At 32.7% G+C, this 27,803-nt stretch overlaps 1 protein-coding gene across 1 annotated transcript in view; it reads left to right on the plus strand.

Annotated features, from left to right (window-relative positions):
* Positions 1 to 3,141: 3,141 nt before the first annotated feature.
* LOC123544009 (N-acetylated-alpha-linked acidic dipeptidase 2-like) overlaps positions 3,142 to 27,803 on the plus strand; it is a 35,370-nt gene continuing 10,708 nt past the window's right edge. The window contains exons 1-17 of the mRNA XM_053542034.1: positions 3,142 to 3,600; positions 4,756 to 5,025; positions 5,299 to 5,587; positions 5,837 to 5,962; positions 7,800 to 7,983; positions 8,302 to 8,392; positions 9,807 to 9,896; positions 10,602 to 10,687; positions 10,981 to 11,100; positions 11,445 to 11,530; positions 11,848 to 11,911; positions 12,531 to 12,696; positions 13,077 to 13,164; positions 13,435 to 13,524; positions 14,257 to 14,422; positions 15,150 to 15,231; positions 17,382 to 17,474. Of these exons, the coding sequence (XP_053398009.1) occupies positions 3,593 to 3,600; positions 4,756 to 5,025; positions 5,299 to 5,587; positions 5,837 to 5,962; positions 7,800 to 7,983; positions 8,302 to 8,392; positions 9,807 to 9,896; positions 10,602 to 10,687; positions 10,981 to 11,100; positions 11,445 to 11,530; positions 11,848 to 11,911; positions 12,531 to 12,696; positions 13,077 to 13,164; positions 13,435 to 13,524; positions 14,257 to 14,422; positions 15,150 to 15,231; positions 17,382 to 17,474 (2,099 nt within the window). The 5' untranslated portion in view covers positions 3,142 to 3,592. The remainder of the gene's footprint in view (positions 3,601 to 4,755; positions 5,026 to 5,298; positions 5,588 to 5,836; positions 5,963 to 7,799; positions 7,984 to 8,301; positions 8,393 to 9,806; positions 9,897 to 10,601; positions 10,688 to 10,980; positions 11,101 to 11,444; positions 11,531 to 11,847; positions 11,912 to 12,530; positions 12,697 to 13,076; positions 13,165 to 13,434; positions 13,525 to 14,256; positions 14,423 to 15,149; positions 15,232 to 17,381; positions 17,475 to 27,803) is intronic.

Here is a 27,803-nt window from a genome sequence, read left to right on the forward strand (position 1 = left end):
TCTGGTGATTTCACCGGTGCTGGAAAACTCCATCTTACACCCCGGGGTGTAAGATGACTCTCGTGCTGTAAATGACGTATAACGAACTACATATGTACAGAAGATGTGTGTAGTAATTATAATGTTTTTCGTAAAACGGGATAAAAATTCAATACCTTGGTAGTTCCTCTTTGTTCCTTATAACATATTTCTCGATTCAAAAAACGTTATTTTAAGGAAATAACATAACGTTTCATTGCAGATGATAAAACAAAACCGGAACTCTTACGTTGTTTTCGTCTCTGTAACGTCATGACGTACTTCCTGTTTACGGACGTAAAGTTCCCTCGCTTTGTTAATACGCTACTATAAAAAAAGTGCTATGAGAAAATCATTTGTTTGAATTCATTTTTTACTCTTCTTTCTTTAATATGGTATGCAAGAAAAAGATTCTATCACTGGCTGTAGGTGCAGATGGGAATATCCGGCTCTCTGGTAACTGTTTACGCGGTTACTCGGCTGGAGCCTCGTAACCGCCTAAACAGTTACCCTCGAGACCGGAAATTCCCATCTGCACCTACAACCAGTGAAAGAATCTTATAATCATGATATACATACAAAATACTAAGGGAAAGTTCACATGGAAGCTCTAGGGTAGAGTAGAGACCGACTCTATACTCGATAACCCACTTGAACGGTATAAATTAGTACACCAGTCGTACCTTCCCTGTTGAAGAGCTGAACTCTGCAAACACCACGGCAAGGTAGGGTTTACTGGTTCCTTGCTTTTCATCACAGCGCTCAATGTGCCGGGGAAAAACAGTTTTAGATATTTCCAGGGCCCAATTTTTGATTGGTCGGTCACTTTACTGGTGGGAGCAAGTATCATTTACACAACAGCCTACACTTCTCTGGAGCTCCGATGTGAACTTGACCTAAATGAATTGAAGTGCAAATGTATATGAATACATATTGATCTGTTTAAGCAGATATTAATTTCGTGCCACAGTTGAAAGCACAGATTATCCAGTCCTTAAACATATATTTGGTAACGTATAGTATAAGTATACTAAAGTATACTAAACAAAATAAATATTTTACATGGAATTACGTTAATATGTAGATCATAACTAATAGCTTACAGTAATATTAGGTTATTTAACATTGTTCTGTACAATACGAGCTGAGAAAACCATATTGGACGAGCCGCTAGCGAGTTCAATATGGTTTTCTCTGCTGGGTACGAGTCCAAATATATCTCGTATTGTACAGTACAATGTTAAATAACCTTTTTATTCTATATCTATTTTATCTTACTATAATGATAGTTTAAATTAAAAATGTTTCACTGAATATTGTATTCCTGCCTTTTCTAGTTTTTCCCAGCTTGGTATGAGTGCAAATATATATTATACAGAACAATGTTAGACCTTAAATAACCTTTTTTTATTCTATATTTATTTCACTTCATACGTAATATACGTAATTCATTGAATGTTGTTTTTTTTCTGCCTACAACAGCCATTTGGCGATTTGGGTGGTAATAATACTTGGCTGATATATTATGCCCACAAACATTGCCAGCAAGTTTTGTGAAGATCGAATGAAAACTGTTCGATTTAAAAGAGCGGACAAGGCTAAATTCCCCGTTTTTTTAGTAATTCAAGGACTATAATCAAAGAGTGCCTGGTACAATTTGGCTGGTTATCGAAAGTGGCCGAGATGTAATTGCCCACAAACATTGTCAGCAAGTTTGGTGAAGATCCGACGAAAACTGAATTATAGAGCAGACATGTTTTGGATGCTGACCGCCCGTCCTCTGCCATTCATAATCTTCTCCATTTTGTTTCTTAACGGTTACCGTTAAGAGGTAGCTATTCAGACAGTCAGGGCTGATACCAATTTCTAGGTTTCGTCCGGAATGGCTTCTTCTAGCGACTTTTCAAATATTCCAACATCTGATGATCCTTTTTACTGTATTTTTAAGTTTTTGATTATTAACGAACGTTTTAATATCTAAATCAGATAGCATTGTTATCCCTTGAATCGTTTTGTGTGTTGTAAACAAAAACTCAAATTAAATCCAGATTTCAAGACGCATTATTAAACTCTGTACATAGAGCGCCTACTTCATCCGATTTACATTCGGAACATTTTCACGCGTTTCGGCTTAAGGTATTAGGCCCCTAATAGTAATGTTTAAAAAATTGCATTTGCTGGGTATATTCTTACAGTTGACCGTGCTTCGCACTTAACTGCAAATTTTTAAAAACTTTTACCGTGCCGTTTTTTATAAATTTTGTGTAATTTATGGTATTTCCTCAAGCTCAAATAGAGACAAATTTCGAAGTGGTTGCCTTTATCCAAAACGTTTGCAGAGAATTTATTATACCATTATTTTTTATGAAAGAAACATCAAACTATTGGTAAACAATGGTAAAACTTAAAACAAAAACTGTCAATATCATTTTTAGGGTGCCTCGAGTAAACGGATTAAATGAGACAGAATTCTAACTCCAACGTTGAAAAATTAAGGTCGAATCTTCTGGGTCTGTTTTGAATTTTGCTTACTTCATTCAAAAATAACCTTGGGGCAGAAGTAAAACCTACCTACATTTCTTCCACAATATGTAATCTAAAGAATGAAGGCAAAATATAGAACTTTTACCGCATGTAACTTAGTATTTTTAAAGATGTCTAACTCTACCCTTCTGTTTCAGAGGTAAATTCACTTTGAACAGCAAGAAATATCGCTTATCAAATGAATTTTTTCCATTTTTGTACAATAAATCAATAACAAGTCTTGAAAGAAGTAAAAACTTACTAGGAAAAAAAGGAAAATAAGGAGAAAAAATTTTGGTCCCAGTGGGGCTTGAACCTACGCCCCCTGAAAATTGCAGTCAAAGTAGGTTTATGGTAGTATTTGAATACTCTTCAAAAAGGAGGTACTCCATTATGGGCCTAATACCTTAAATATCGTATGTTTAACATGGGACTGTTGAACCGTCCAAATACAGAAAACACAGGATTTTTTGTACGCACGTGCGTCCAAATACAGAAAATACAGGATTTTTGTACGCACGTGCATCCAAATACCGTAATATATTGTACGGTCACGTGTTGCAAATGAACGTTCGCGATTGGATAGATAAAATAGGTATAGAATAATTCGTCATAAGTGCACTCGGCAGAGCGGCGGCAATATGGAAAGAAGCATTTAAGCCGGTTCGCTAGGGCCTAGCCAAGGGCATTGGACCAATAGATATGAACTAATTTTATGGAAATTATGTATAATGACAGTCATGTAAACACATAAGAATACAGTTATTTTGTGGCGGGACTTTAATATGTTTATTTTTAACGTAACTATTTGATTTAAGATAACATATTGACACCACATTGTGTTAAAGTGAAGTCCTCAGATGTATGTGGGGACACGCACATGCCAGTGTAACTGAATAACTTAACTAGGATTGCAAAATGTACTAGTAAACACAAGTGTTTGTAAACTTGATATCGGACCTTTAAGTGATATTGTTGAATGCACTCTATTTATTTCAACGTAAAAGTTGATGTCTTATGTGAGAGTTGAGTTAAGAAAACGGATCTGCAAATGGAAAGGTAAATATGAATCAGCATAACACTTCTTTTTTCGATTTTCAAATTTCATTTGGTAATCTGTGGTACTGAATAAATAAGGAACACTCTGTGCGGAATTTTTTCACATTGTGCTCGCATGTTGTAGTTGCGCAGAGATGTAATGAAACTATTATCTTGAAATTTCACACTAATCCGACAGCACCTGCACGAACGCTATTCGTTTCAAATTTATTTGGCACATATTTCAGGAATACATGTAAAATGATATACCACTTCAAATATGTCAGTTGGGCAGCTTAAATACGCCAATTTTAGTAAATATACAATTTCCAATCACTATCAAGTCAGTAAGTACAGTGCATTACAACCCCGCTGGTATTTAATTTCCATCCCATCCTCTACATTGACATTCAACACATTATATTTACATGTAGAACTTTACATTTCATTCCAAGTTGAATACGATTTACGTTGTTTATCGGACCTAATTATTCCCAGATCCAACTCGCGAAGAAATAAATCCTATTCTTTACATTTTCAAACTTTCTGTCATATGTGTTTTTTCCAAAAAGGGGAATAAAACTGCTCGCCCATAGTTTAGTTTAAATTTTACAACATGTTCATTTACCCAAAGTCTGGCATTGAATGTATATAATGACAATGAAAAATGAATAAGTTAGTGAAAATAAGTGTTAAATATTGGTAAAAAGGCACAGAGAGAGTGTGTGTTGATTTCGGTCATTATTTCAAAGGCTTTGCTGCAGTTCACTCACTTCTGCACACTATTTTTGGACATTCATCAGGAAATCTTGCAAAAATCATGTGATCATAAAGTTTGTATCACTGCCCAATTTCACAGAACCCACATTTTATTGATTTATCAATCGTATCAAATGGTATCTAAATTCTGTGCATTGAATGTCAGTTTATTGGACGGGATGGATCTTCAGATCAGATGACACTAATATCTACAGCACTCACTGACAGGCTTGTCAATAAATGGATTATATATCTATTAATTTTGATGATAATCGCCGCGCATAGCAGGCCTTTACAGTATTTGTATGAGGACTGTGGAGTGCATTATGCTGCCTGTTGAAGCCATAAGTTTCTTACCTTAATATTGACGGGCGTCAGTTACGCCTAAAATGTTGAATTTTAATATATATTGTCCAGCACGAGAATGCATTCAACTGACAGTCTATTCAACAACAAAAAACCACAATCTCGATGTCTGGTGATTAGTTTGGGTATTGGTTGCATAGCAATGTTTGTCATTGGTATTCTGATTGGTCGGTTTGCCACGTGCCCTGACGAGAAGCCAGCGGAACGGCCTGGGTTATTCCTGCCGGGTGTATCAGAGGCACTTGTCAGTAATGGTGATCCTTTGATAAGAGATGAACTTATGAATAGCATAAGCAGTGACAGAATTCGCGAAAATCTCAGGTAAAAGTATCATATTATATAATATTTTAGTTTTGCTTCCCTAACGACAATTTTATTATAATAAGACCTCACAGTCACAATATTGCAACAATTTTTCAATTAGGATTTGAATGTATTAATTATCGTTCCTCCAGCGTCGTTCTGAGACCATTTCTTAAAAGAACGTTGCACCAACTGTATGAGCTTTATTTAGACTAATATTACGTATCATTTTACGCACAAATGACATTACGTTTATCAGGTATTCCTTTTTCGAAACATATGAATTTTCAGAATGCTGACAGAAAATCCACATTTAGCGGGCACTGATGAAAACCATCAGCTGGCTTTGAAACTTAAAGAACACTGGGAAGATGTAGGCCTAGACCACGTGACATTAACTCCCTACCGTGTATTGCTGTCATACCCAAATATGAATGATCTAAACTATGTTGAACTACTTGATGAAAATAATGGCACTGCATACAAATCCAACTTGACAGAACCCATTCTAACCCAAGAAGAAAATAAAACAAATGTGGTCCCACCATTTAATGCATACTCTGCGCCTGGTGATATCTATGTGAGTTAAACATTACAGCATGAATTATCGATTGTATCTGACATTAAGAAACAAAACAAACAAACAAACAAACAAACATACAAAAAACTTAAATACATGTACAATATGTCATGCACAGCACTACTAGCTTTCTGTTCTGTCGGCATATCATAAAGTTAAATTCAAATTTTGGTTACCGAAAATCTGTGAATTGGTTTGCTTTCATGATTTTGTCAATTTTCAGCTATATAATACATAGTTTGTTTTCAGGGTGACCTCGTATACGTTAATTATGGTCGAGTGGAAGACTACATATACTTAGAGCAAAACAAAAGTATAAATGTCTCCGGAAAAATAGTGTTTGCAAGATACGGAAAGATTTTCAGAGGAGACAAGGTGACTTTTTGACATATGTTTTGAATATTTATTTGTTACAGATAACAGTTATTAATTTAATACATGTCTTTCAATCAATTATTAAAATAAAACAAAAAGAAACTGGTTGTTTAACATGTACGATCAAAATATGTTTCATTCATGAACACCATATCTTACATTTTGTATCATAGCTCGGTGTTTTTTCTTAACAAATTTGGTGCAGGTAACTTGTATACACTGAGTACAGGGTGCGGTAACTAAAAGTGTGCAGGTATTTAATACCCGCATGCTAGTTACCGCACTGTTGGATAGGAAAGTATGCCAAGGTGTCTGGAACAGTAGACAGCAAAGTGTATTTTATTGATTTTCTGCTCTAGCATTGGTTTATTTTCAGTACTCACTGAACTGCTGTATATGGCAATGTGGAACGCCTACAACTACCATATATGGATGGCTATGATACAAAACAGAAAGAACATTAAAACTCTCGGGTAAACGATTTATACTCGGGGGCTACGCCCCCTCGTACAAATCGTTTACCCTCGAGTTTCAATGCTCTTTCTATTACTTAACTCATGGCTATGCAAGCGTGAAAATATTGCATCAGATTTTCACTCGTAAAAGCTAGTTCGATCTTACACTGAACAATGATAATACTAGGGCTGGGACGATTTGAAAATTTTGAAACTGGTTAATCGTTTGTTTGAAATCGAATCGAACCGGTTAATCGGCCGCCATATTGAAAATGCTGTTTCCTTTCCTGACGACCATATCAAGGTACTTCCAACAGCTGATTTCATTAGAAACTTACCGACTTTGTCGTTTGCAAGCAGTATGACAATTGATAAGTCATATTTTATTTCAAATATATCACAACATGCAAATCTAAGACTATTGATTATGTTCAAGTAACAGTTGATGTGTTTTAGTGGAAATATACTGTGGATCTATGTGCTGGTTAAAGAAATGTATAAAGATAAAGTACGACTCGTGATGTTTATTGTTTGAGAGCGATTAGCGGTTTTTGCAAAATTGAAACCGGTTTCACCTAGTAATCGAATCGGATCCGATTAACCGAGTAATCGTCTCAGTCTTAGATACTAGTAATACATATGAGCCGTGCCATTGGAAAATCAACATAGTGGCTTTGCGACCAGCATGGATCCAGACCAGCCTGCGCATCCGCGCAGTCTGGTCAGGTTCCATGCTGTTCGCTTTTAAAGCCTATTGGAATTGGAGAAACTGTTAGCAAACAGCATGGATCCTGACCAGACTGCGCGGATGCGCAGGCTGGTCTGGATCCATGCTGGTCGCATACCCACTATGTTGGTTTTCCCATGGCATGGCTCATATGCTTTTTCAATGTAAGCTCGAACTATTTTTTCACAGAGTGAACAGCATATGCAATATTTTACGCGTGGCGTAGCCATAAATGGAAATGTTTCATGTAGAGCGAACCAATTTTCTTTTTGTTTCTTGCTATTCAATGGTTTTACCCAACTTTTGTATATTTGATACTTCAATACATTTAAAAATCGCCATTTTCAAAGAACTATAAGTAACATATCTTCGTTTTAATGCATATGCAAGAATGTCACAGAGCTGAAATTTCACAAAACTAGGTTGGACATAGTTTTCAGTCATTGTTTATTGTTATTTCTTTACAAAATGACACTTATTTTTGAAAATTTTGAAGAGGGACAACTTTTTAAGGATCTTTTAAGTATCAATCATACGTGACAGTACGGCAGAACATGTTAAGGTCAGGTAGATATTTGGTAAAGATGTTGTTCGTTCATCAAATATTTCTGTGTTTCGACGATATACTCCTAAACCTTAATCAACATATTTGTAGGTCCATTTAGCAGAAAAAAGAGGAGCAATAGGTGTCGTCCTATTTTCTGACCCGGAAGATGTGACAGATGGAGACATAAATCAAGTGTATCCCAAAGACTGGTGGCTTCCGCCTTCTGGTGCTCAACGCGGTACTGTCTACATTGGGGACGGAGATCCATTAACAGCGGGGTACCCGGCTATTGGTTCGTACGAAAACAGTTTCATTGGTTTCAAGTGGAAGATTATCTATTTACTTTCACGTAAATCACCATTAAGTATCAGAGTAAGTGGTAGCAAAGTCTGAGAAAGAATAGAAGAAAACAGTCTTAATTAAATATATTTATGTAGTACACGTTTGATTTTATGTGTTTTATACCTAAAATAAAGTACAATGCAAGCGTGATCGTCAAGAAATATTTTCATGGGATATTAAAACTGTGAAGTAATTTCTTGCCTAAAATAATCTATATTTTCTTTAGTTTTTGACGTATACCACATATATTTTTGCTTTTGACTCGTAGACACAGCATACCAGAAGCTGTCACCCGACGAATATTTGCCTGGAATACCGTGTCATCCTATCGGTTATGGTATAGCTATACATCTTATGAGGTAAATACATCTTTTGAGGTAAATATCTCAGTTGGGGCAAATATATGTTATGAGGGAAATACATCTTATGAAGTAAATACATCTGGAGGGGCAAATACATGTTATGAGGTAAATACATCTTATGAGGTAAATACATATGGAGGGGCAAATACATGTTATGAGATAAATACATCTTATGAGGTAAATACATATGGAGGGGCAAAAACATGTTATGAGATAAATACATCTTATGAAGTAAATACATATGGAGGGGCAAATACATGTTATGAGGTAAATACATATGGAGGGGCAAATACATGTTATGAGGTAAATACACGTTATGAAGTAAATACACGTTATGAAGTAAATACATCTGGAGGGGCAAATACATGTTATGAGGTAAATACATCTTATGAGGTAAATACATATGGAGGGGCAAATACATGTTATGAGATAAATACATCTTATGAGGTAAATATATATGGAGGGGCAAATACATGTTATGAGGTAAATACATATGGAGGGGCAAATACATGTTATGAGGTAAATACACGTTATGAAGTAAATACATCTGGAGGGGCAAATACATGTTATGAGGTAAATACATCTTATGAGGTAAATACATATGGAGGGGCAAACACATGTTATGAGATAAATACATCTTATGAGGTAAATACATATGGAGGGGCAAAAACATGTTATGAGTTGAATAAATATTTTGAGGTAATATATCTGGAGGAGCAAATACATGTTAAGAAGTAATTGCATCTCTTTAGGTATTACATCGGGTGGGAAATAGTAAGTAATTATCTTATTGTATTAGGTAAGGTCTGCAAACCTCATACGGTAAGTACTATGTAGACCTCTTAGATAAACTGTGTTTCAGATATTAATTCATACAGGGGCCTCCATGGCCGAGTGGTTAATGTTGGCGACTTAGAATCACTTGCCCCTCACCCAAGTGGGTTCAAGCCTCACTCGGGACGTTGAATTCTTCATGTGAGGAATTCATCCAACTGGCTAACAGAAAGTCGGTGGTTCTACTCAGCTCGCGATGAAATAATTCACGAAGGGGCACTTGTAGTCTTTCTTCACCATCAATGCTGTAAAATAGCCATATGACCTACACTTGTGTCGGTGCGACGTTAAATCCAACAAAAACATTATACAGACTATAATATTACAAAATGCTGTATAATTGACAATATACCACCTTATATATGTCATCATAATAATATTATGTCTATCTACGTCCCCTCCTTGGTATGAACGCACACAATAGCTGGGATGGAATTTACGTAGCTGACAGAAAATAACTACATTGGCGTATATTAGATTAGCATATTGCAAGGATGCTAGTAACTCCTATCAGTTTTTAATTTGTTCTTACGAATGCTGTTTGAGATTAGACCCAGTCTTTTGCGTTTAATTGCAGGAATCTAGGTGGTGGAGCGGTTCCGCAGAATTGGCAAGGGGGGATGAATGTCACATACAGATTTGGAGATGGTTTTAGAACTACAGGATGGTACTGTTAGTTACGTACTTAACAAGTAGATGCATCAAATTTCTTGAAACTTAGAATAAACAATTTTCCCTTATCATATACTTAATTAATGGCTGACTTGCCATATTTTGCATGATGTCCGATTTATAGAACAGAACAGAACAGAACATATTAGTTATGTGGATGAACTTACGAATCTATTATGAATATGAATTTCAATAATCTAAATAATTTCACAATCACAGCTTATTATTGATAATTGGTTATTCAACGATATTGAGCAAACGGCTACGTACATTTAGAGCTTCATGTATAAATTTGCTTAACAAATATAATTCAGATTTGTTTTGGCTACTTATTAAATTTACAAACTTAAACATACCTGGTCTCTGTCTGTAATAGCGCTATAATACCATTAAGTTTTAATCTAAATATTACATTTTATGGTATAACATAAAAGGAATGTATACCTGTTTATTTAAATTGCCACTTTAATTAAATTCAGTTACGAATAGAACACCAAATGAATGTGGTTCTGTTAACTTTCTTTGTTCTGTCACTGAAAAAAGGTGATGTAAATGACCTTAAGACTTTTCAAGGTATGTCTCTGAATTGACCAAATTTTGGAATAATGATGCAACAATGCAACAACTGACAAATTTAATACCTTCTTCGTGTACTTTCTTCGAAAAGAAAGTTTTAACATTTTATGCAAATATATTCAAGGCGGGCACATATTAAAGTTTCAACAAGCAACAAGAATGTAACTGTTTACAACGCTGTTGGGATCATTCGAGGATCCATTGAACCAGGTAAGTTGTGTCTTATAAAAACAGTTCAGTATAATATAAATTGATAACACGTGTAATGCAAGAGGAATACGCATATTCTATACAAAAGTTTTCTTGGTATACAGCTGTTACACATTTACCATATTACACTTTCTTTCAAACTTTTTGAAATTTCGAATGCGACTTTTTCATTACTGATTAATTTTCAAAAATACAATGTACCTGAAACATGGTTTGATGTCATTAGCATATCAATATCTTTATCACGGTACGGCATTGAATGCATTAACTTACAAAGTACCGTCCCTTTCCAGATCGTTATGTATTGATTGGTAATCATAGAGATGCATGGGTTCTTGGTGCTCTCGACCCTTCTAGCGGGACTGCAATAATGATGGAAATTTCAAGAGTGATGGGCCAACTTGTTAAGTCAGGTTCGTTTTTAAGCTGTCTGTTCTGAAGTCTTTCTTTTACTGTAATTACCAGTTTAACTTTGTTTCTTGCGTTGGTTAAAAATAATTATAGTGGCACATGGTTTCTTTCTCCACTGTCAAAAGCCAAATGGCCAAAAAAAAAAAAACAACAAAAAAAACAAAACAAGCAATTGAAAAACACCAAGCCATCGTTACCAGAAGTTACCACCGATGCATTAATTCTAATATGAAACTACTGTATTCTTTTGTCTTCGATATGCACATACAATTAACCATTGGTTATAATAAGTAATCAGAAAAGTAGTAAATGGGTACTGACTTTGGTACATTTCTTCCTCGTGTAGGAAGATGGAGGCCGAGGCGATCTGTCATTTTTTGTAGTTGGGGAGCCGAGGAGTATGGACTCGTTGGCTCTACAGAATGGGTGGAGGTTGGTATCGTCATTGGCATTATTTGTATTTAATAAAACTTCAGATAAATGCGACAAATACAGCTTTAGTGTAATTCTGAACCGATATTTTACCAGGAGTATAGTACTGTATGTCAACAGAGGATTGCTGATCCATCTCAATGTTTCAGTTAAATCAATGTGGTTATTTTTGCACGGCCGAATTTCATTAGGGCATCGACGGAGGCTTCGAATAATTAATGCAATTAATGCGCATTTTCAATTTTTATCAATTTAGAATGACAGCTGCAATTAATGATGCCACATAATAAAACAGTTATTATTTAATTCTTTTGCAGCATTATACGAAAAGCCTCGGGGCTCGAGCAATTGCGTATCTTAACGTAGATATTGCAGTTCAAGGTATGAACACATTTCTTTCAGCGTTCATTGAAATATGAAAAGAAAAACTTGATCTTCTTTTAAATCAGGAAATGTTTACTTCACTGTTTTTGCGAAGAAAGTGGAAAGCAACACAGCCATGCTAGAAGAAAGTCTAGGATATATTCTAAATTTTGTTGTTACGGACCGTAATATGCTGTACTGTAAATCTGTTTTGTCCCATAATGGATATTTCATTTTTGTATCGGGACCGATTTCGGCCAAAGTCTAAAACTTCTATCATTTTATAGATTGAATGTGTGGATGTCGCCAGCTATCAGATAAAATAGTACGTTTCGTTATTTGAGCCGCGTCATGAGGAAACAGACATAGTGCATTTGCGACCAGCATGGATCCATGCTGTTTGCTAACGGTTTCTCTAATTGCAATAGGCTTTGAAAGCGAACAGCATGGATCCTGACCAGACTGCGCGGATGCGCAGGCTAGTCTGAACCCATGCTGATCGCAAACGCACTATGATGGTTTTCTCATGGTGCGGCTCATTTCATGATTCCTCTTTTCGAATAGTTTCAACACGTATGGGACTAAGCTTTTTACTACAGGCACCACATAACTATTTCAATAAGTGATTTTCTTTCAGGGAATTTTACATTTCGGGCTTTGGGCACGCCGTTGATCTTCAAATCATTGTATGAAGCCACTAAGAAAGTTCCAAACCCTAATGCCACGGAAATCTCTGAAGGCCGGAAAACTGTGTATGACACATGGATGAAGGCTACACCTTGGGAGGAATTCCAAAGACCACTGTTAGTTATAAGTTAGACAGTAAAATAGAGATAATAGGATTGAATTACAGCTCGCAACGCAAAACAGTTGGATGATTGTATCAATTTTGTTGTTGTTGTTGTTGTTGTTTTTGGTGTTTTTTTTGAAAATGTTAGTCGTATTATATTTTTGAAACTGTAAGTTGTATTATATGTTATCAACCTTTGCAAGTTTAGTCGATGTATGTACTCCTTTCAGCGACACCGGATAGATTTGGGAAACAATATTATTATTTTCTATTTATCCGCGAACGATAAACAACACTTTATTTGTTTAGAAATTTAACATGCCTAGTATTGAATGCCTAAATGATACTGAACATTGCTTGGATGAATTAGTTTATGTAACTCTCTTTTTACAGAATTACGTTACCCGGTTCAGGCAGCGACTACGCACCATTCCGGGACAGGTTAGGCGTTCCTGTTGTGGACCTAAGGTACACTTGGGATGTAAGTTGAAATAAAATTTAAATGTACTTTTGTATTAGCATATTCAGTTGTTACGTTTGAACAATTCATATGTGAAAGTTCTGTGTAAGGTTACATTTTATTTTATTCTAACCAACTTAACAACTTAACTCAATATAAATTTAACTGATCAATATATTTTTCGTAACTTACGTCGTATTGTTATGTATTTGTTTTGAACGAAGGCATCTATTGAATTTAAATTAAAACATATAAAGACCATAAATTAAATTGCTGCGTTTGTACTTCTAGAATCGTCTTAAATTGTCAGCGTATCCAATGTATCATTCGGTTTATGAAACTTTCTATCTCGTGGATGAGATAATGGACCGAGGTTTTCATGTAAGTAGTCATTATCACTTACACCAAAACACTGGCTTACCTTTCTAAAATTAATTTTCTCACCATGTGTTTGTGTGTGTGCTCAGCGACTTTTCAACAATTTTTCAGTCGTATAAACAATGGTATCTACTTGTAGCAGTGAGCACAATGTCCAACTTCAGTGGAATATCACGCCGTAGAGGACTTGGCATCATAACCCACCTAGTCATATTATATTGGCACCGTGTTGGCCAGTCCTAGAACTATAAAGCTGAGCTTCAAGCTATCAAGCTTCTGGAACCATGTATATCTCGACCAGGGAGCGAACCGACGACCTTTGCTCTCTAAGCGGGCGCTATACTAGGCTACCGAGGCGGTTACACTTACAGTATTGTTCCTGATGTAGATTAAACGTAGTTTTGTTTTGGTTTGTGTTAAACATTGTTTTCCAACAACATTATGTTTTTTCTGGCTTCTGTACAAAATCGCAAGTAATTATGATATGATAAAGACATCGTAGCATGGATATGAAGAGGACGGCTATTGACACGGAGAAAATTCAGTCAGCCTTGACTTCGGACTCGCGACAGCTTGATTTCTAGTTTTGTGCTACTATTCTAAAAAGTAGCATAAACGTATATAATAATAAGAATAATAATAATAATATTTCTCATATATCTATTTTATAAACAGTTGTTCACCAGAGTTACCTGTAAAATAATGCGTCGTGATGTGGTATGATTTTTATTACAGTACCATAAGGCAATCGGTCAGATATGGACGGAAATGGCCAGGGATCTTGCGGACAGCCTTATAATTCCATTCAATGTCTCGGACTATTCTAGTGTGATAACAGACATTGGAAGAACATTCATGGAAAGTTTTAGACAATTAATGGACACCAATGGAATTGATACAGGCAAGAATGTAGTCTCAATTTTGTTAAACACCGCAAGAAGCACATTTATTCGTTCTATAGTTCTGATTGATACTAAACAAAACTTCTTAAGCAACGGTATAACCGTGGTTAAAAACCATCAAAGAGGAGCTTTAAATATCACTAACACGAGTTTTTTTTTGGAAATCAGAGACAGTCAACGAAAATGGTTGAGAACACAAACACTGAACAACTAATTACATCTAATGCCAAAAATGGAAGAACTGGCCCCCAAATTTCGCGAAAAAACTTAAGTAATTGCTTAGCTAAGTCCGTTTTTTCAAATGTTTTTATTTTGCCCTTTATGCGTTTTCCATGTTGACTTGTTTATCTATTTATATAACCGTTTATGACTATTTCATAGATCAAAACACAACAATGCTGAATTTTACAGAAAACAAACTATAGAATTAAAGAATATACTTAAGCAAATATTTAAGTTCGTTATATCGTGCCTAAATAGGAATATCATATTTGCGTGACTGAAATAAGCACTGCAGACAAATACTATTAACCATAGTGTAATTTAGCTGTAAATACATTGTTATATAAAAAATCAATATTTATAATAACTTAAGCAATAGCATGATTTTAAGTATACCTAGAATACTTTTATTCATTTTTACTGCATTTGCATCTTTGGCGACATCATAGTAAGTACTGGTACTGTGAAGATAATATTGTTTTGTTTCTGTTATTATTCTTTCAGCTCTGCTTGATGATGCAATCGCCAATTTTACAATAGCTGTGGAACAATTCGAAAGCCAAATGCAAAAAGCAAACTTAAAAGAGTAAGGACATTTGTGCAGTAAAATGTTTTTTTTTTATTTCTTATGATAATAAGACCTGTCAACTGGATAAGCATTTTTGATCAAAACCAATACAATAACCGTTACATAAATCCCTGATTTTAGAATAATTGTAAAGAAATATTAGAATACACAGTGTTTAACTTTCTGCAAGCCACCTGGATGGCTTCCTCATATGGCGACAAACAGAACAGAACAGAACATATATTTTATTTTTAGGATTTGAACTTTACAGCTCCTCATCCATAACATGAACATATAAACTAATGTCAAGGTCAGAATAAACAATATACAGTTTTTTTTTCAAGCATAAAACATGTATAAGCTACATAGATAGTATGTGGTTACGCCTCTTATAATGAGGGTAATATAATATATAGATAGAACATGACAACTACGAACTCAGTATTACAGATCAAACTATGCATCCAGAATGTAGCTGATTCATTGTTTAGTTAAATCCATACATTGCGGCCCCAGCTACATCCGTGGAACAAGTCCGATCCCGAACACTAAGCAAAGAAAGCAACAAAGCGATTATTAAAAACTCATGAAATGCATATATACATACTAGCGTATTAGTAACAAATAACACTGCATGTAAATTTCATAAAAGCAACAGTTGCAAATTCCCATTCCTACTGGGTAAGTGTATTGAGCCTAATTTTCAATGCACATCGGATGAAACATGTCAGTTTTTTAGCACAGTGTAATCTTGTGAATTAAACAATGACAATAATTTGTAAACATTCGGTCTAATATAAACATTTGTAGACAAATAACGTTTTCGGATAACTTTGTATTTATCGCATACCAGAATAAAATGGAATTCATCCTCTATATCACCTTTATTACATAACTGGCATATTCTTTGATTACGATCTAGTCTGTTTTGACCATACCTTCCTATCTCAGTTCTTAGGCTATGTGCACTGAGTCTTAACTTTGTAAACTCTTTCCGATCTTTTTTGCACAGTTGATCCAAATAATATTCATAGCCAAAATTCTGTTTAAGGTACTTATATACAAACAATACACTGTTTTTTTCCAAATTATTTCTCCAATCCTGAACAAAACAGTCAATAACACGTTGTTTGAAATATGCTAGAAAACCTTTTTGTTCACCTAAACTAGGATTTTCCCAAACATAGCCAAAGCCATATTTATACAGTAAAGATTTTACATTGGACGCCCAATTCTTCTTGTTATTTTCGCAGTCTTTTAATGAAGTAAGATAACATGTTTTTAAGATACAATTGTCTGTATTTAAAATTTTCAACCAATATTTTATTATTCGTATGTACCGATTAACATAAAGTGGGTATCGCACTAGCTCACCATAAATACCTACAGTGCTGGTAGACACTTTAACATTGAGAATCCGTTTGCAATATTTCAAGTGTATTCGTTCTAACTCTTTTGCTTTAGTGTATCCCCAAATTTCTGATGAATAACATAAAATTGAAGTGACAAAAGCATCAAATAGCTGACATAATGTCTTTGGTGTAAACTCGAATTCCTTGATTTTACACAGAAGAGTGTTCATGGCTTTGAGGGCTTTACCTGTAATCAGCTGTTGATTGCTTTCAAAACGACCATTTGAATCTAAAACAACACCTAAATAATTAAAATTCTCGACAACCTCTAAGTCTACATTTTTATATGACCACTTTTCGTTTGCACGTAATTGTCCGCGTTTTCGAAAGACCATCACTTTGATTTTTGAAATGTTAACCTGAAGGCCCCATTTATCACAATAGTCGTTTAGATCGTTCAAGTTGCGTTGTAAATTTTCAACAGATTCAGCTAAGATTACCATATCATCCGCATAAAGCAAGAGGATTAATGTTAGTTCATCTAAATTGAGTCCGATGCTTGATTCTGTACATAACGATAACTCCAAATCTTCTATAAACATGGACCAGAACAAAGGCGAACAAATTTCGCCTTGTTTTAAACCCACAGCAACATCCATAAAATCGGAGTAAGTGTTACAATGTCGTATATGACATCTCAAAAAGTAGGGCTCAAACCAACAGAGGCGAAAGGCAAGTGATATTAAGAAAACACGTCCACTGAGGCCAGTACGTCACATGTTTAAGCTGTTTGCTACACAAATTTGTACATTGCAGTCCATTTGTGGTACGACGTATCAATGATCAGCTAATGCAGTTGGACAGAGCGTTTCTGGATCCCGCCGGTTTACCAGATAGAAAACTTAAAAGGTATTAATATGTTAGTCAATATATACAAACCTTTTAGTTGAAATATGTACTTGTCAATGCAAATCCTTTACAACTTTAATACAATAGTGCTTACATATTTTTTATTCTTTAGACAAAATATGTTTATTTAATTTATACATGTGCTTCTATTAAAATAACGACTTTGGTTGGACAACCAGGACAGAAATATCAAATTTTAAGGATACTTTCAGTGAAAATCTGACGTGTATTAAGAACTCGGCGAACACAAACAAGTTTAAATGATCAGTTTGTTAAGTTTTGCACAAATCCACGGCTTGACCAAAATCTGATTAACCTTCAATGCATTCAGAAAATATAATTTTTAAATATAAATTGTTGCCTCAATGAGAAATCTGGTTACCATATTTGGGTCGGTAAATTAAGAGAACTATAATCTAATTCTACCGCAAGCTGTCCTCCCTTGTATCCGCCGTGCTACAGCCTGTCCGTCCGTCACACAGTTTGTCCAGACAATGTCTGAAAGTGCAGTAGAGGGTTTTTGAAACATGACACATTGATGATGTAAATTAGAGAAAGTGAAAGAATGCAAAAATTATAATTGTTTTCTGGATAAAATTTGACTAAAGTCCTTAAAGTTTTGTTTTTATCATCAATTTGCGACAATGGAATGGATTGATAGTTGGGATTGTGTGGAAATACAGAACGGCACTTCAGCATCATTAATTACTGGTTTATTTTCCGCTTCCGCCGTAGGAGACAGCGTCGATGTCTGTCGGAAAGCACTTTTTATTGGCTTGGAGCTACGGCCTCAAGCCTATGTATTGTTTTTGTTCGTTTTGGTACCCAAATATGTGTTAGTATGATACGAAAAGCCGAGAAGCTGCCGCTAACCGAGATCAATATGTTACGAATTCAGTGATTGGTTGCAGCAACAAGTGACCTGTGACGGAAATATTGGAAGTTTTCCGATTGCAGTTGCTCTTTTGTTTGTCTAATATTAAAAGGGGGTGTACTGCAATATGAATATAACTATAAAACGTAAGTCTGTACGATAAACTGACAACTTCTCAATTTTGACGTTTACATTATTTATGATTGAGTTTACATTTATCCATTGTAGTAATTGTTAAAAAGATTTAACGGGCAGTTGTGAAATTTGTTAGAGAACACCCCCCTGAAAGGATGTAACCTGCCAAAAGGTGTCTCAAAAGACATTTTGCCGCCAATTTTGACAGGACTATTATGGTTGGTTCGATTATTGTTGTAAGGGTGTTAGTAGTATAAGAATTACAGAAATTAGCGCAGTTTAACCTAATTTAACATTCAGTCCCCGGTCCAAACCAACCAATGCCGGACAATTTAAAATCCACAGGTTTTAACTTTACTTTCGTTTTCCCGTATTTTCGGAAAACCCGGTTATAAATAACTGACATATTTACTTTACTTTCGTTTTCTTGTATTTTCGGAAAACCTGGTTATAAATAACTGACATATTTCCTTTACTTTCGTTTTATCGTATTTTCGGAAAATCTGGTTATAAATAACTGACGTATTATTTGAAAATGTGTTATGGGATTTACGTGATATTTTCTGAAAAATTGTCGTATTTTGCAACACAAACCTAACTGATTAACACCAGAACATTCTTTGCTACTTTATATTGCTGACTTATAATACATACAACGATAGAACAGAAACAAGGAAAACGATTACAATGTAAGTTACTTTTCAAAACACATTTACGCCACTATGTTCAAGCTTTAGCAGATCTTTGACGGATCTCATTCACTAACTTTTGAAATATTATTTTGTGTTTCTTAGAGATAAATTTATTTTTACCTGCTTATACTTATGTAATTCTTTAGATTGTGTTTCTTTTTAGGGATAAAAATACAACAGCAGACCTGTTAAAAGATTTGACGGAATTAACAACCCATTTAAAAGATAATTACAAAGAAGATTTTGTATGCCAAGAATGGACTACAACATTCAGTTCAAAATATTACAAGAAATTGGTTGATACATGTAAGCCAACAAAACGACAAACAAGGAGTACGTTAAAAGAAAAGCTAAAAGAAGAAATTACGAAATCATTCGGACAAGAGGAGGTTTTAGAAAATTTTAATGTGGATATTTCAAGCGAGGACAAATGTATTGAAATCATTAGAAATTTAGACAAGCAGATATACAGAAACAAACGGAATATTGTTTATTGTACACATCAGATTGGATTTATTAAAAATTTAAAATCAGTTTGCCCAAAGGATTGTGATCTGGGACTTTATTTTCATCTCAGAGGTGTACATTACACATATTCCTATTGTCGAAACCTGGCTTTAGTTTATGAATTAATTGAGAAACATAAGAATTTATTGAAGTGTGCTTTAAACACTGGAACTTTAATCAAAAATAGGAAATTAATCGAAGAAATATGTACAGAGTTGAATTGGTAACAAAATCAGCTTTTAACAGTAGAAATCTATGTAAGGATTCCATGTATAATGTTCACATTTATTTATAGTAACGTTTACACTGTAAACGCACGTCATTTCCGTTCAAGTATTTTTAACATTAGTGGAATTTCCATGTACAATGTTCACATTTATTTATAGTAACGTTTACACTGTAAACGCACGTCACTTCCGTATACCATGTTCAATTTTATTTTTAACATTAGTGGAATTCTATATATCTATACTTTTATTTATAGTAACGTTTACACTGTAAACGCACGTCACTTCCGTTCAAGTTTATTTTTATATATCTATACTTCTATTTATAGTAACGTTTACAGCGTAAACGCACGTCACTTCCGTATACGCTTTTGAGAGTAGTATAGAATATAACATGTATGATACATTTTTGTTAGTAGTAAAGAATATTACGTTCTTGATACATTTTAATACATTTTAACTCATTTTATTAAAATAATTTATAATTGTTTGTTCATTTACTCTTTGACTGTTAACTTTTAGTATTTTATACAATAAATCATAAATGTTTATACCATCTTGTAACATTTTAATGAAAAATAAACAATAATAACCACATAGTGTACTTGTTTTGTCTTGATATTGAACATTGTTGTATTTTACATTTGGTATATATCTAAATACTTCCTTTGGTGGAGGAAGTCCAAATGGATCGAAGTACATATTATTTAAGTAACAAACCCAATGTGTTCCAGGTCCAGCAAAGTCATCTAAATTGATTATTCCACACTCGTCCTTTACTTTTAATTTTAGTAAATTATTTCTACTAAATACACCCCTAAAGTTTTTAATTTTTAATTGTTTTACCCATTGTTCAATTTCAAAGTTAGAAATAGGTTTGTTTATAAATTTTATTTTTTTTTACTATAGGAATTCGTCTGTACGGTCTTCATTGAGAATCAATCTGTATACCCTGGCCATGTCCCTTACCACTTAACAAAGATGTAATCAAAGGTATTCCTAGACTAGCAGCCAACATGCCTAAAAAACCGCCATTTTGTTTCTGTTTTTGTGTTAATTTAATCACTCCAGATCCTACTAGTTGCTTTCTTTGATTAGGTGTAAGATATGGCGATATTATATTTCTCTTATCATTAGCTACTGAAATCATACCATTTCCAAGTATTTTACTAACACCAGTACTGGCCAGTCCGGAAAGGGCTCCGATGCCTAGAGGGGCTAATATTTTTGGAACTATTTTCGCTGCCATTGGAAGAATTGTTTTTCCTAACAAACCAGCCAAAGCTCCTAAAAATCCACCATTTTGACCTTGACTGGACATTTGTTTTTTGAAATTTTAATTTCTAATCCCTTCTTATTTGCAACAGCTTTTTTATTTGATTAATTTGTGTTTTTGTTAATAGTAAAGGGAAGTTTCCATGTAATTGTTCATGTTTTAATCTAAAAGTATGTGGAATTTTATTATTATAAGCTTGTGCTAAATTTTTCTTTTGTCCATCTGTTAGGCTAACTTTATATTCAATATAATTTGATGTCATTATATATAATTTATATTTATTTTATTTAAACAATAACAAGTTCATTTCCAATAGTATTTATTTCAACTGTTTCCTCATACAATACAATTGCGTAAATACGATATCTTGCAGTGGGAAGTGTATTCAATTTAATTGTTAATGTAATTTGTTTAGGATCTTCTGTTGTTACTTCCTTTTTATATTCCAAGTTAAAATGAACAAATCCAAATAAATCATTAAAGTTTGATCTATTTAGCAGACTTCCAGTAGTTTTGTTATTTTGTTTATAATAATAATTAATTACATCGTCATATATTCTTGATATACTTGTGTATTCTGTTTCTGGATAAAAAAAAACACCATTACCAACTTCAAGACGACAGGAGTTCAAAGTGCAATTTTCATCTGCTGCATTAACTTTAAATGTATCTAATAAATGCGGATTCTGTCTTTGTGCATTACTTTTATCAGGTCGTTGTAAATAAACAAATACATGTTGTGGTTTTGTTATACCAGCCGTTATTCTAAAAGTTGTATTAATCTGTTGTGTATCAGTTGATTGCGTCACCATTTCCCGAAGGTATGACCATCTTGCTTTTGTAAATCTTTCAGAAATAAAATTAGGTCCAAATTCATTAAAAATCAAACGTGGAACCCATAGAATTAATTTTGTTACAATTACTCTACCAGCATCAACAGCATTAGCTCCAAAAATTAATTCATCATCATCTGTCAGCTGCAGTGTTATTTGAATTTGACTTGGAGGTAAAATATTAGTTTCTAAACCTTGAAAAAATGAATAATTATTTAACGGAATCTTAGCATTTACCTCATTACCATCTTCGATTTCTGCCTTCCTAGAAGTAAAACCACTATTATATCCAGCTTGACCATTCCTGCTCTCAGCAACAGCAGTAGTATCTAAATAAATATATTCATTTGTTCCAGTTGTTTTTGCATAATCTTCAGACAATTCAACCAAACTCTTTACATTTACTACCTTATATAAATTATTACAATCATATACAATTTTTCCATTTTGTTTAACCACTAACTGATCAATTAATGAAGCTGCATTATTAATTAGAGCAATTTGATTATCATCTCCATCAGTAACATAATTATTACCGTTAGCAAGCTTATTTACTTTAAAACTTAATTCAAAATAAGCATTAAACCAATCAAAATATGAGCTTCTATCATTAATTGTAAAATGATATCCGTTTTTTGTTGCTTAACATTATTTCCCAAGACAGATATTAAAGCTGTATCTAATTGAATAGGAGTTAATTCATATCTTTCACAATTTTGTTTTGTTCTAAACATGTATATATTATATATTATTTTATTTTTTATAAATTAATCTGTTAATACGATTACGCTGAGTTGAAGTTCCAGATCCTGACAATATTCTATTTATTCTCATATGAATATTCTCCTTATTATCATTATTATTTTTATTATTATTTTTACTGTTATTCTTTTCTTGTAATTCCTTGGCAATTAAATTACCAACTGCCGGAGCAGGTTTCTTTTTAAATTTTTCAACAATTTTATTAGCAGCTAAATTTCCAACTTCTGTTCCAACCTTTTTTGTTCCACTTTCTAGCGCAGCTTTTCCTGTTGTTTCCAAAGCTTTTTTTCCAGCTGTGCTAATTGAAGATGCGGCTGAACTTGAAAGCAATTTCGTTAAAGTGTCAAAGATACCTGTTCCGCGTATAATTTCTTTTCCTGTGTGAGCATCAACATCAATAAATATTCCTTTATTTTTATCATAAACTTTCTTGTACATTATATAAAACTAAAATTTATAATTTCATAATTAATTAATTTCTTTTAAAATTAGTGTAAAACTTGTTTCAGCCTCATTAAAATTAATTATTCTAGCAAATACATCTGTAATATATATTCTAATTGAATTTATAATATATTTATTAATTTCAGAATATCCAACTCTTTGTGGTTCTTTTGTAAATGGATAAGCTCTTTTTAAATCTGCAGTACTTAAAGCATAGATAATATCACTGAAATTACCATCAACAAGTGAATTATCAATAAGATCACAATGAATGTAAATTGTATCCACAGAGTTAGTTATATTTGGTGTTGTAGTTCCCCATTCAGTATTTCTCATTTTTTTTTCTCAAATCCAAGCAATGTATGAAAATTTGATATTTCCAAATCCAACATAAAATCATCTTTAATTGAAATCAAAATCTTAAAACTACTTAAATCAAATTCCAAACTTATTGGAGCAATGTCTGATTTATCAAATTCATAATCACCATTACTTATTAATGTTTCTCTGATATAATTATTAATATCTGTGTAACTGTAAGAACCATTTGTAAATATAATATCTTTCCATTCTTTACCATTATTATAACGAATTCTTTTATTATCATATTCATCACTAATATTATGCCAAGAATAGGTCATAGTGTTAATACTATCCAAACCAACAACATAAGTTTTATTTTTATCTAAAATTAAAGAACGACTAAATCTGATTGTAAAATCACTCGGAGTATTTTTGTTATTATCTTTAACTGTTTCAGAACTTAATACTATTTATTGTTCCATTTATATATAATTAAAATCTAAATTCAAGAAAAATAATTTTTATATAACATTTCATGTTCTTTTGGTAAGAGTGAATTCATTTTTAATAGTTTATCAATTATGCTAATACCTTCGTTTTTTAGTTCTTCATTATTATTTCCAGCATTAATTGAACCACAAATTAACTCCAAGTCATTAACCAATTCTTCCGGATTACATGGACAAACGTCATAACCTTGTCCTCTAATTACTTTTTTAAATTTCATAGATCTTTTATTGATAGGTAATCCTGACTTTTCTGTTAATTCTTTGAATATTTTTATAGAATGAAATGAATGTTTTTTATTATTGTTATATCTTTTATTAATCAAATCAATCAAATCATTATCTACTTCAGTATTAATTACTTCTTTTCCAGTTCTTTGATCCTTAGTAACCAATTTGTTTTGTCCGTAAAGTTTATTTAAGTTAATAATTAAATTACCATATTGTCCATTTGGTGAAACTTTATATGGGTTATGATATCTTATTCCTTTTCCCATATATTCTCCTTGAGTAAGAATATCATTGAGTACTTTTCTATATTTTTTTAAATTATCCGACTTGGCTATAATTATTTCCCTTTGCTTCAGATCGAGATTTGTGGGATTTTTCTTTCTAGTTATTGAACCAGAATCATTACCCAATTTTTTTTATATCCTTTGATACATTTTCTATGATACCCTCTACTTCTTTCCTGGTCATTTTTTTTATCAGGATTTTTAGATTCAGTGTGAAAAAATTCAAACACTTCTTGTGGTGTGTTATATATTTTTTTTTATCTAAAAGTACTAAATCAATTTTTTTATTTAATACCTCTGGATCGAACGACATTGCACCCATTTCTTCTTCTGATTCTTCAGTTGTATCATCAGTTGTATCATCAGTTGTATCATCAGTTGTTTCAGTTATTCCCATCTTTTCTCTTCCATAATCTTCTAATTCTTTTAATTTATCTCCTGGTATCCATCTAACAGGTCCATTCCCCCAATCTACTGGTATATATTCTTGTTGTCTTTTAGATTTTTCAAATTTTCCAGGAGACCCTGTAATCGGTTGCAGTTCTTGGAATAGCTGTGGTAAACCCTGATATGTTTGTATGTCTTTCATTTCATCACCAAGTGACTCTAATTGTTGTTTTATTCAAGGTAATGCTTTTAACTGACTTGATAATTGTTCTTTTTGACTTTCTATTCCTTCAGTAATTGGCTTATAAATTTCAGTGTACATATCCCGATTTGTAGCTTTCTTAATTTTTTCTCTCATTATTTCTTCTCTAAGAGCTCTCATCTTTTGCCCGACTAAGTTTTTTCTTATTCTTATTTCATTAAGTTTTGATTGCATTTATATAATAACGTAAGATAATGTAAGATAATGTAAAATAATGTAAGATATTGTAAGATAATGTATTATTATATATAAATGGAAATTCCAAATTATGATACAAAATGTGATAAATCTAATAACTTTAAACAATTTAAGCAATATCCCTTTATGCCAGATTCATGTTTTAGAATGTTAATATGTGGATCTTCTGGATCTGGAAAAACAAATACATTAATGCATATACTTCGAAAACCTCTTATATATTATGATAAATTATACCTATATGCTAAAAACCTAGAACAATCTAAATATCAAGATTTAATTAACAACTTAAGCCAAATTGCAAAAAAATTTAAAGTAGATCCAAATGAAATACTTGAATATTCGGCCGATTCCAACCAAATTGAACCTTGTGAAAATCTTGAATCAGAAAAACAAAAAGTAGTAATATTTGATGATTTTGTATGTGAAGATAAAAAGGTTCAGAATGAAATAACAAAATACTTTATTCAAGGACGTCACAAAAACTGTTGTGTTATTTATTTAAGTCAGTCTTACTATAAAACACCAAAAGATATCCGTATTAACTGTTCACATTATATTTTATTTGAAAGTCCAGGTAAACGAGAAAATGATATGATTTGTAATGAACAAAATATTAACCCTAACTCTTTTGCTAATGCAACAAATCAAAAATATGATTTCTTATATATTGACAAACCAAGGAAGTTTTTTAGAAAAAACTTTACTGGTAATATATAATGGGAGTTTTTAATAATATAAAACAAATAAGTGAACCTGAAAGTATAAGTAAAGTTAAATTTGATATTGATTTAAGTGATTATGCTAATAAAAAACAATTCAAAAAACTTAAAAAGGAAACGGAATCGTATCTTCACAAAAATAAGGAACTTGATAACACAATGAACAGAGCATTAGATATGGGAGGTAATGAAATAATCAACCTAGGAGATCCAGATAAACCCAACGATGCAGTTTCAAGACGATTTGTATTTAAAAAAGTTCAAAGTGTAATAGACGACTATGATCTTGAAGATGTCAAAAGTATAAAACAAACATTAGAAGCAGAAGTAAAGAATATTGAAGAATTAACAAAAGATTTTAAAAAGAATTCATTATTAATAATTCAATTACAAGGTAAAATTGAAGAAGAAATGAAAGCTATGACTGATTCTATTAAAGAACTTTAAGAGAAATCTGATTTGACAGACGAAAACATAAAAGAAGTATTTCGAGTTAATTTAAACATTTTATTCACTCAAATTCAAGAATTAAAAGATACTATGATTAAACATGAAGAACTAAAAGACAAGATTATTGAGGCTGAGAAAAAGTTACAAAATATGTATCAGTTAGAAATCAAAACAGAAATAAATAAACTAAATACTGAAACTGAAAATAAGCATAAAGATTTATTAGAATTAATTTCAAATAAACTTGCAGAATATAAATCTGAACTGGAAAAGGCAGCTTCACAAAGAGGTTATGATCATGACACAGCATTAGATAACCTTAAAGAAGAGCTCAATTCTAAAATAGATGACTTTAAAAAACAACTTCGAGTTTGGATTAGTACTGTTGACAACCGTCACAATTTAAAGTATGCAGACTTAAGTAATATTACAAAAAAATTACAAGAAGATATGACGCAGCTTAATGCTAAAGTTGAAGAACATAAAAATGAACTGGACTTTGTAGTTGAAAAATCAGTTAAACAAGGAGAGTTAATTACTGCTAATACTGAAGCAATTAACATAATTAATAATCAGCTAGAAAATTTGAAGAAACAACTTGTAGACATGATTAATAATGTTGATGCACGTCACAATATAAAATACGTAGACTTAAGTAAACTTACAGGTTTATTACAAAATGATATTAATGAATTTAATGATAAAATTAAAAAAATAATAAATGATTTGGACTCTAGTTGAAATATCAGCTAAACAAGGAGAATCAATCACTGCTAATACCCAAGTAATTACTGCTAATACTAAAGCAATAACCAATAATGTCGAAGAAATTTCTACTAATACCCAAGAAATTACAAAAGTAAAAAATGATTTTCTAAAACAAGAAACACAATTAGCTAGAACAAAGGGTGTTGTTGACAATTTATCTGCTTCTAAAGTTGCTACAACAAAACGACTTGATGATTTAGCTGAAATAATTCTTAAACTTAAAAAGAAAGATAAAAAAATAAAAGAAGAATTGGAAAAAGAAATAGAAAAAGTAAAACATGAAGTGTTTCTTTTTGAATATAACAGCTTTTATGAAACAGATCCAAGGTTTAAATACGGTTTTTATGAATACGTAAAAATGAAAAAGTATTTTAACCGTCATGGTGTCTGGATAAATTCAACATATGAAGATATGGTCGGTCTGAACTATTTAAATGCATTTCAATTAAGACCTGGAATTATTGCTGA

Source organism: Mercenaria mercenaria, chromosome 1 (assembly GCF_021730395.1).
Source record: "Mercenaria mercenaria strain notata chromosome 1, MADL_Memer_1, whole genome shotgun sequence".
Taxonomy (NCBI): Eukaryota; Metazoa; Mollusca; class Bivalvia; order Venerida; family Veneridae; genus Mercenaria; species Mercenaria mercenaria.